This window comes from Daktulosphaira vitifoliae, unplaced genomic scaffold (assembly GCF_025091365.1).
Source record: "Daktulosphaira vitifoliae isolate Bord-2020 unplaced genomic scaffold, ASM2509136v1 Scaffold_353, whole genome shotgun sequence".
In the NCBI taxonomy this organism is placed as follows: domain Eukaryota; kingdom Metazoa; phylum Arthropoda; class Insecta; order Hemiptera; family Phylloxeridae; genus Daktulosphaira; species Daktulosphaira vitifoliae.
The window spans coordinates 1-10,927 of NW_026099918.1; the positions used below are offsets into that span (position 1 = coordinate 1).

General features: G+C 25.0%; 1 protein-coding gene across 2 annotated transcripts; it reads right to left on the reverse strand.

The window, feature by feature from the left end:
• Window positions 1–959: 959 nt before the first annotated feature.
• LOC126909411 (uncharacterized) lies at window positions 960–10,653 on the reverse strand. 2 transcript variants are annotated; one of them, XM_050691835.1, is made up of 3 exons: window positions 10,100–10,653; window positions 2,255–2,633; window positions 960–1,770 (listed from the first exon to the last, which is right to left on the reverse strand). In XM_050691835.1, the coding sequence occupies exons 1-3, from the start codon at window positions 10,602–10,604 to the stop codon at window positions 972–974; spliced, it is 1,683 nt and encodes a 560-aa protein (XP_050547792.1). In that variant the 5' UTR covers window positions 10,605–10,653; the 3' UTR covers window positions 960–971. The 2 variants fall into 2 exon arrangements, with proteins under 2 accessions (XP_050547792.1, XP_050547793.1); XM_050691836.1 differs by lacking the exon at window positions 2,255–2,633 and adding an exon at window positions 9,204–9,249 and having other exon boundaries at window positions 960–1,724; window positions 9,721–10,653.
• Window positions 10,654–10,927: the final 274 nt, after the last annotated feature.

The following is a 10,927-nucleotide window of genomic DNA, read 5'->3' on the forward strand; positions in this document are numbered from 1 at the left end:
TACTTAAGAAATGGTTGGAGTATAATAACTTTTGGACCAATATTTCAGACGTTTTTAACATATTTAAACCTAGGTGGTAGGGGGTTGGCTGAGAAATGTCTAGATGTACAAATAGTGTGTGTATTTTATACGATCGATGTACTTGAAACGACAGACGTCTATAAACCATAATTTTGATAATTAAAACTAGATGACAAAATTGTATACAGACATAAAAATACCAATAATTAGTAAAAATCAGTATCCAGTTATAAACTGGTACCATAAGTTAGCATTACAAAAGGACAAAAATCTTAATATAACGAATATAATATTCTGCGCGACGCACTTGGGCTTGAATTTTGCGCGCGTTCACTAGGTTGTATTACTAAACTCATCCCTTTCATTACTTGGTTATTAAATGGCCAATTTTCACGTGACCTGCCGGTCGACCTTGCATAGTGTAAAACGTACTATTATAGTAAATAGGATATATAAGTGAAGTTTTTTGTTGATGTACTATGAAAATGTAAAATTTTTTTATTAACTACAAAAATTTACATTGTAAATTGTTAAAGATTCTAATAATACTTTGTTATATTATTGGATTATTGTATTTAAACCTGCAGGTAATAATATTATATTTTGTTTTGTTTTTATACACTACACGGTTGATTTAATTAAATGTTTAAGTCACACGAATGACAATAAAATATCGCAAAATATAAATAGATATCGTAATTTTTTGGGAGATTATCACCATTTACGGGGAATGACACAATTTTTTTAATTTTTGAGGGTTTTATCTTCAACTATATACGATTTGTGATCTTTTAACGTATTGTTGAGAAAAATCGGTCTAGTGAGAGCTGACAAAAAGTAGTGACAGACACAAAAAAAAAAAATAAATAAATACATCATGGTAAAATTAATACCTTCTCAGCTTCCCACCGAAGCTAAAAATAAATATAAATATAAAATTGACGAATAAATTAATTTAATTTATTTAAACCTAACTCTTCATAGTAAACTTTTATAAAATTATTAGAAAATACAATAAGTTCGTCACAAGCAGATGAAAAATTGTCGGTACTTATTGACTCAGGTATGTCAATATTTAACACAAAATTTTGTAATAGACATTGTTTTTCATACGTTACAGGTAATGAAGAGTTACTCGATTGGCTATATTTTACAGCTCTTAAGAAGTTATTAACGCATATTCTTGGGTAAAATTGCAATATTTTCTGTTTACTGAGATCACTTTTGCTATCCAAAACATGAATCGAATAATTTCCAGAATTTATTTCGTCAAGTAATCTTGTTATTAAATTACACAAACATTTTATATTCGAATTAATGTTGTTATAAAAATAATCTCCCATTAGTTCATTTAAAGAAATCAATGTTTTATACATTATATTAAACATTCTAGTTGTCTTATGAATTGTATCAAAAATTTGACGCACCAAGTTTGTATATACTGCAACATTAGGTTTTATATTTACCGTTTTAATAAAATCTAATAGAGAAATTACATAGTCGCAATACTTAAACAGTATTTCTGTATAAATGCACTTGATAACTCTTAATATATGTTCTTTTTTACAATGAAAATTTGTTTTGTCTGCCGGGTGTCTAAGAATACGTTCTACGCTTATAAGTTGACCATTAAATATAATACTCATATGTTTCAACGAATTCCATCCACTTTCTCTAGTGATTTTGTTTATTTGTTCGATTACCTGATTTTGACTAGTATTTTTATATATATGAACTGGATGTTTGAAACTACAAAAAAATATATGCAATGTGATTTATTAAGTATACTTCCTCTAATTTTTTCTAAAATTTTGAATTCTAATTAGGTTAGGGGATTTAAACTCTCATATAGCGTATAAACGTTATGAAGAACATTTTTTTTTGTTTGTAAAAAATAAATAGGTAAAGTGAATAATGTTGATTTCTGTTTTAAAATTATATTTTCAGTACAAGTATAATTATACAGTTGATAGCTTTAGGAAGACACAATATTGGGGAAACTCAGAAATTCAGATTTGTTCTTCAAGTTAGTGTGCCAAATAACACTAATAAGATATAAATAATAGATTTGGATTTATTCTATTCTCAACCATATCTCTTTAAATCTCTTTAAATGATAAAGAATTTTTTAAATGGTAGTACAAGAAAAAATAGAATAAATTTGAACGCATTTAAATGCGTTAATTGATGCGTTAATTATTACTCTAAAATAATATCAAATAGATTTTCTTACCCTTCTTCAATTGGTTCTAAAACTTGTTCAAATCCAAGATTTTTGTAGAAATTTTTAGAAATTTCATTATAATATATTTTAAGCCATTCACTTAAATATTGACTCAATTCAATATTTTTATTTTGTTGTGCTTTATAGTCTTTTAGATTCTCTTCAAGTAGGCAATTTGGTTTATGATTGTAAATGTATGTACTATTTTTCACTTTAATATTTTGGTAGATATCATGAACTTTTCCTTCGATAAAACTTTGCACTTCCAAAATAACCTCACAAGCCATTTTTTTTGTGCTTGAATCGTTTGAATTAATAAAAATCTGTGAATTTTGTTGACTTTTTAATGTTGCATATTCTACAAAAGTATAAATTTCATCTACTATTGGTATAGAGAATGTTTTTTTCAATTTCGCTAATAATTTAAAATCAATGTTGCTAAGATAGTTCATTACATTGTATAACTGTTCAAACATGGTTTTCGAATTTTTCACAACACTTTGAAGGAAATATGTACAACGTAATAAATTATCTTCCTGATTGAAGCTGTAATATTCTTGACATTGGTTTGCTATAATGCTAATATGATCAATAAATGTTTTGATGACTTCTGCGTACGTGAAATTCAATGTATCAATTACGGCATCGAATTTTTTTGATATTATTATAGGACTCTTTTTACAAATAATTTCTTTAATATTACAGCCTTTCTCTGTAAAAGACTTAACTTCTAAATACTGCATGTAATCCCATCCAACTTGTTCACTTATATGATCCATTACTTCTGAATAATACTTCTCATATGTTTTTGGCTTTATTCTACAACTTACAAAGAATTTTGTAGTTAGAATCAAAAAAGTATAACAAATAGAATAAAATAATTTGGGTAACATAATTCACAATTTAAAATGCAAATGTCTTATAGTTAGTAAAATTTTATAAGAACTTAATTATTTTTTATGTAAAATAATAATTGTAGTACTTAACATATATACATCATTTTAATAATAATATTACAATAAATGTGGCAATTAATTATTTTTATTTGTTTATTCTTTGTTTAAATAATATGTAGATATAAATTTCTATAATTATGTATATATAAATGTGTGTGTTATTTATAAATTAAAATTTTTTTTTATGCTATACAAATTAAAAAAATACTCTTCAAGAATGAAAACATACGGAATAGTTTATAACGAAACAATATCTAATAAGAATTTTATTTTATAGATCGTTATTTAAAAGTAATCTTAATTGATAGGAATGATTTTTTTGAAAAGTATTATTTCGGAAAATATTTATCGGGATAATATCACTGAAAATGGTACTTTTAAGAACAGTATTTGTCATGAAAATATTTGTTAAAAAATTATTTTGGTAACTGTATTCATACTATCGGTCATTGTTCGTAAAAATTATATAACTAAACTATTAAATATCAATTTCATATTATATAATTGCTATAATCAATATTTATTCATATATTACAAACATAATTCATAAAACTTGTAATCAGGATATTAATATGGAAATAGGAGTTCATGTTGCTTTTGGAATAATCCACCAATTTTTAAAATTAAACACTGTATACAAATTTGCATAGCAAGCCTTACATGATAGTGATTTAATCACTGTCTGATATCATCTATACTTGTCCCAACTATGCCACGATCACACTGTGCTACTGTTTTTTTTTGTTTACTATGGTAAGTACCTTACTAAGGTTTGCCATAGTATTGAAGCCACCGATTTTTCTTAAAATTACATGAATCTAATTTAAATTTAATATAAATTTAAACTTATTTTGAATATTTTGCTTTCTCTAAGTTAAAAAAAACGTCTTTGAATTTTTGAACTAGCTTAAATTGTCCTTTTTAGCTATTTAATTATACACTGTACATCTCCGCTAACCTCGCTCGTCGATATGACTTTTTCATGTGTAAATACTACCTTTCTATTTAGTAATAATAAAGGTATTATAAGTTTAATGACATAAATGTAGATGGTATTGGAGATTTTCGCAATTCCCTCAAAACAATTATTTCCTTCGTCGAGTTGAGTTTTATTGGTTATGCGTAATGCCTAAGTAAAATACAATTTTTAACATTTTAAGTGATTTGTTTTGAATGGAAGTAATAGGAGAAGATATGATGTAATCAGAATCATATAAGAGCGGAAAAAGTAAATTTTTTTCTGATAAATTTACTTTAAATAGTAGTTATAAAATTTCCTGACTATATATTAATCTGAACAATACCATTTTTTTGAATTCTAATAAAATTTTCTATTTAATGATATCAATTTCAATCTATAGTTTCAGTTCAAAAAATTAATAGACATTTTTCTGGGACTATAAAAAACATAAAAAGAAATTTTTAATAATTGATAAAAACTCAATTATATAACTTAATTATCTTTATTTGTATACTGCAAAAATAAACGTGTAATTAAAAATTTGAGTCCACGGATACTGAAGTCCCATCAGTTTTGAAACCTATTTTCGCAATCGAGAAAACTGTTCAATACTGATTTAATAAATTGATAACTTTTATACATATATAAAAATGAATAGAAAATCACAATATTCCAATTGCAGCGTACCCTTTGTATCTGGATATGTAGATGAGTATTGAATAATTACTCGCACTGTTGATATTGAGTATTTGTTTGATGTAATGCGATGAATTCAATAGTCAGTAATTCAGGATGATCACATCAACAGAAAAATGCAATAGCACAGAAGAAACTTACTTTCTTCTGCACAGTAAATCACAATTGATATACAAAAGGAATCACACTGTCCTTTCAGTTACGAAAAAACTGTCAGTTGGCTGAAACACATTCATTTTTATTTCTTGTTCAACATTACAAAACAAAAATCAGCAGAGAAGAAAAAACATTCTTCTTCTTCATAACCAGAAAAAAATAATGACAACAGAAAAAAAAACGATAGCACAGGGGGTCACTGCATAGTGTGAACGTGGCATAGTTGGGACTAGTATAGATGATATCTGACAATGATTAAAATCACTATCAAAAGAAACGCTTCGATGCAAATCTGTAGGTAATGTTTAATTTTAAGAAATTGGTGGATTATTGAAAAGCAAAATCCTAACTCAAAAAGAATTACGGAAAAATTGCAAAAAACTCATTGCCACGTGCAATGAGTTTTACTGATACGGTAAACGTTCGTCGCATTCGTTTTTTGATAAAATTGGCAATTTAAGCTTATTCAAATGTTAAAATTAATTTTTTCGACTTCAAAGAAAAAATAAATTGAAATAAAATTAACATTATATTTTATGTCAAATAGATTTATATAATATTCATGAAAATCAGTGTACCTCTTTATATGGTATTTTAAAATAAATTAAAATTAAACCAATAATTTTAACACAAAAATAGCATGTTTTTTAACTACGGCACATAGAAGATAATTCGTTGGGACAAATTTTTTTTTGAATTTATTGTACATAACATTAGCTTTATTTTATCATATGTTTGAAGCTCTCAGTATTTCCGGAAATACTTTCAAAACTTATGTTGAAAAAGTTAAATTATTGTACAGAAGTTGCTATTTTAAATCCCCTCTGTACCTGCCTACAAAGGATCAGATTTTCAAAAAAAGTATGTCGGATGAAAGATATATATATATAATTTTTTTGTATATTTTTTATTAGTAATAAATATGCTTTAAACGTAATACAAGGAACCAATATTAATAAAAAAATTGACGAAATACTAATTGGATCTTAAGTTATAAGAGTTATTAGTTAGATCTGAGAAAAACAATGTATAATTTTTATGAATTGTAATGCTTGAACAATTTTTGTGTATAAATTCATATGTTATATAGTTTGATTTGAGTTCGGGTTTTTAAGTCTCAAAAAATTGTTATTGGATACTAATAATAATCAATGCATATGTAGGTAAAGTGATCAGAAACACGTGAATACCACTCGCAAATTTATAATTGTGTGAACGAGAATATTTAACAATTTAATTGGAGATGTCATAATAAGGATTCGTGTATTTCTTTAAACAATTATAAGGAACAAAAGCAGTTTCCTTTAAAACGGCTAATGTTTTTTTCAATGAATTCAGTAATTTTGAAATAGTTTTAAATAAGACTTTATATCAATTTCTTGTAACAAGTTTCAATTTTTAAAACGAAACATGTGGTGTTTAAACAGATATGATATATTATTATTGATTTTTATAAAAAAATAAAAGGAAAATAAATTTAAAGAAAATCATGGCATATTGAATTGTATAATGTATAATGGGGTAATTCTCCAAAAAATTATAATTATGAAAATTGGCAATTTTCAATTTTTTCCTAAAACTCTTTTAAAAATGGATGTACGTTTGCCAAGTGATAACACTTGTTTATTTCACCCGTCTGTCAAATTGCCTTTTTTTGCATTTTTTTCTGAATTCTTTTGAGTTAGAAAAAAATGTTCAACTCATTTGATTTTTATCTCATACAGATACAATAAATTCAATGAATATCAATGACCCCATCACTGTTATCACCCCTTGGAGAAGTAATTTCTTATGCCTATTAAAATTATTTTACTATGTGGTTTTTTTGTGGTATCTTTTATATTCTCAACTCTCATTCGACTCCATTTATCAAATAAAAATTTGCTTAGCCAAATTTCTCCATATAGACAATTAAAATCATTAAAAACATTAATTTCTAATGTTTTTAATAGTATTTATTGTCGAATTAGGTTTGATATGATAATTGGGTTCTCTTACAAAATTAAATCATTTTACTTTGTAATTTATTAATTTTTGAATTCTATATGTGTGGGCTACTATCAGTCTATAATTCAATTTCTTTGGTAACATATTGTTTTATAATAAAAATATAAAAAAAATTTTTTCATATATTTTGTATTAGTAGTACATAATAAATACATAAAATTCAACCACTTTTGGAAAAAAATTCAACAAATTTTGAATCGGATCATAAGTTTCTTGTTACTCAAAAAAAATCGGGTATGATGTATTATTATTGATTTTTATAAAAAAATAAAAGGTAAATAAATTTAAAGAAAATCATAGCATATTGAATTGTATAAATAAAAAATATCTATTTAAAATTTAAAGAAGTTTATCAAAAGTCACACATTTTTTGTTCTTTTAGATATGATATACTTAATTGCAAATTTGGTAAAAATTTAAGGGATTTAAAATTGCTCACCAATTTGGAAAGATTAACCCTGAAAAAATTATGTTTCTGCAATTAATGTTGATTGAAATTTAAACTCAATTTTATAATTCCTGTTATTTTTTTTTTTATTATTTATTTAAGTAGATCATAAAAATATGTGAAACAGACTGGATTTTTATAGTTGTCATACTGTATCGTATTAAATACAATGGTGATTATACTGAGTGTCTCAAATCTATATGAAAACGCTTATACTTTTGACACAATTATCATTTTGTTGAATTTTTTTTTTTGTTGAATATCCATTGGATTCTTTAGCTCATTTAGAGTGTAGTTTTTTATTATTTGTCACTATTGACTTATCACTAATAAANGATTTTTTAGCTCATTTAGAGTGTGATTTTTTATTATTTGTCACTATTGACTTATCACTAATAAAAAAAAAAATTTTTAAAGTTATAATGAAGCTGTTTGTTAGAGCTTTACTTACAAAAAAAATTGATGGGTGATGATAATTTTAGGATAAGTACCTATCAAGTATAAATTATTTAACACATAGAGTGTGTATGGAACGAGAGGAGAAAATAGGTACGTCAGTACAGTTTCGTCTACCCATCGACCCATTAATTATTTTTAGCTTTATAAGATTAAACATGGAATATTTATTTGTGTTTAGTGAATGAGTAAAAGTAAATATTCATTTTACAAAAAGTTTTTATGGAGAAAAAACGATTTTATATGTGCCTATAAACACACATAAAATAATATTTTATTTAATAACTAAATGATTACTATATAATTGTTACATTGATTCCAAAGTAATACTTTTTGCAAAAAACACTAACCTTACCCAGCATAGCCCGATACTCCAACCACAAACTTGTGATATACCTGTAAGAGCAGTCCAAAGGCTCATTTTTGGGTCGAAGCCCCAGATAGGCATAAAAAAATAAAAATAAAATTGATGAATAAATTAATTTAATTTATTTAAACCCAAATCTTCATAGTAAACTTTTATAAAATTATTAGAAAATACAATAAGTTTGTCACAAACAGATGNGTAAAACTATTATAAAATACAATAAGTTTGTCACAAACAGATGAAAAATTGTCGGTACTTATTGACTCAGGTATATCAATATTTAACACAAAATTTTGTAATAGACATTGTTTTTCGTGTATTATAGATAATGAAGAGATACCCGGTTTGTTAAATTTTAGAAATGGTGAGATATTTCTAACGCATTGACTTGTGTATAATTCTGGTGATACCTGATTAAAGGCATTATTTTTGCTATCGAAAATATCAAGTAAATAATTTCCAGAATTTATTTCTTCAAGGAATTTTGTTATTGAACTACACAAAGATTTTATATTTGAACTGACGTTTTCGTGAAAATAATCACCCACTAGTTCATTTAAAGAAATCAATGTTTTATACATAATATCGAAGATATTAGTTGTCTTATGAACTGTTTCAAAAATTTTACGTACAAAGACTATGTATGTTATTTCAGGATTACCTTTTGAATTTTTCGTTTCACAATACTCAAATAGGTAATTTACATAGTGGCAATACTTAAATAGTATTTCTGTATAAATGCACTTGATAACTCTTAATATATGTTCTTTTTTACAATGAAAATTTTTTTTGTCTGCTGGGTGTCTGAGAATACGTTCTACGCTTATAACTTGATCATTAAATATAATATTTATATGTTTCAACGAATTCCAACCACTTTCATTAGTAATTTCGTTTAATTGTTCGATTACCTGATTTTGACTAGTATTTTCATATAAATGAACTGGATGTTTGAAACTACAAAAAAATATATGCAATGTGTTTTATTAAGTGTACTTTCTTTAATTTTTTCGGTAAATAATGTTTTTACAAAAATGTATAGATTAATATTGAATTAATTTTTAAAAAACCGTTTTAAATATCACTTATAGTATGTAAAAAATTATTCATAAGAGTATATTTTAGAGGTAACTTTTGAAAATTAAATAGGAACTTATTATTACATTTTTTTGGTATAAAAAGAATTAAATACAATTTTGACTAATATTTTCATACAAATGAACTGGATGTCTTACACTAAAAAATATGTACATTATGATTTATTAAACCTCTCATTTTTTCGAAAAATATATTTATAAAATATTATTTTTCGTCTAGTAAGTAATAAGATACTTAAAAATAGATATGGTTCTATTTTATGTTATTTATATACGTCAATTTATAAGTTTTCTATATTACTCTATTAAGTTATCTAATAGATTTATTTACCTTGCATTATTTAATTTTAAAACTTTTTCAAAACCAAGATTTTTGTAAAAATTTGTAGAAATTTTATCATAATATATTTTAAGCCATTCACTTAAATATTCACTCAATTCAATGTTTTTATTTTGTCGTGCATTATAATCTTTTAGATTCTCTTCAAGTAAGCACTTTGGTTTATGATTGTAAACAACTGAATTATTTTTCTGTTTAATTTTCTGGTAGATCTCGAAACCTTTTCCTTCGATAAAACTTTTCACATCTAAAATGACATCACAAGCATCATTTTTAGTGTTGGGATCGTTTGGATTGACAAAAATCTGTGTATTTTGTTGACTTTTTAATGTTGCATATTCTACAAAAGTATAAATTTCACCTACTATAGGTATAGAGAATTTTGTTTTCAATCTCGCTAATAATTTAAAATCAATGTTGCTAAGATAGTTCATTACATTGTATAACTGTTCAAACATGGTTTTCGAATTTTCCACAGCACTTTGAAGGAAATATGTACAACGTAATAAATTATCTACCTGGTTTACGTCGTAATATTCTTGACATTGGTTAGCTATAGTGCTAATATGGTCAATAAATGTTTTGATGACTTCTGCGTACATGAAATTCAATGTACCAATTACGGCATCGAACTTTTTTGGTAGTATTGTACGACTCCTTTTGCAAATAACGTCTCTAATATTACACTTTGTCCCTGTAGAAGACTTAACTTCCAAATACTGCATAAAATCCCATCCAACTTGTTCACTTATATAATCCATTACTTTTGAATAATATTTCTCATATTTTTTTGGCTTTATTCTACAACTTACAAAGAATGTTGTAGTTAGAATCCAAAAAGTATAACAAATAGAATAAAATAACTTGGGTAACATAATTCACAATTTAAAATGCAAATGTCTTATAGTTAGTAAAATTTTATTAGAACTTAATAATGTTTTATGCTAAATATAAATATAGTACCTAACTTATATAATAATTTAAATTAAATTTTAGAATATTTTAAGCAAATACAGCAGTTGATTATTTTTAGTTGTTTATTCTTTTTATATGTGTGTGTTATTTATAAACTGAAATTTATGAAATGTATTAATGTGTTGAGAAATTATTTTGGTTGAACTGTATTCTCATTAATAGACAATAATTTGAAAAATATTGTTTGGTAAAATATACACCTAACCTACTTTTTTAGAAAATG

Bases quoted from the DNA above. Each gene is read 5' to 3' on its own strand.
- LOC126909411 (XM_050691835.1), bottom strand. From the start codon at position 10,604: ATGTTACCCAAGTTATTTTATTCTATTTGTTATACTTTTTGGATTCTA. The intron at 2,634-10,099 runs CTATAGTAGGTG...CATTCTCTATAC, and splicing joins GAAAACAAAATTCTCTATAC to CAATAGTAGATGAAATTTAT. The intron at 1,771-2,254 runs GTAAGAAAATCT...ATTTTTTTGTAG, and splicing joins TTAGAACCAATTGAAGAAGG to TTTCAAACATCCAGTTCATA.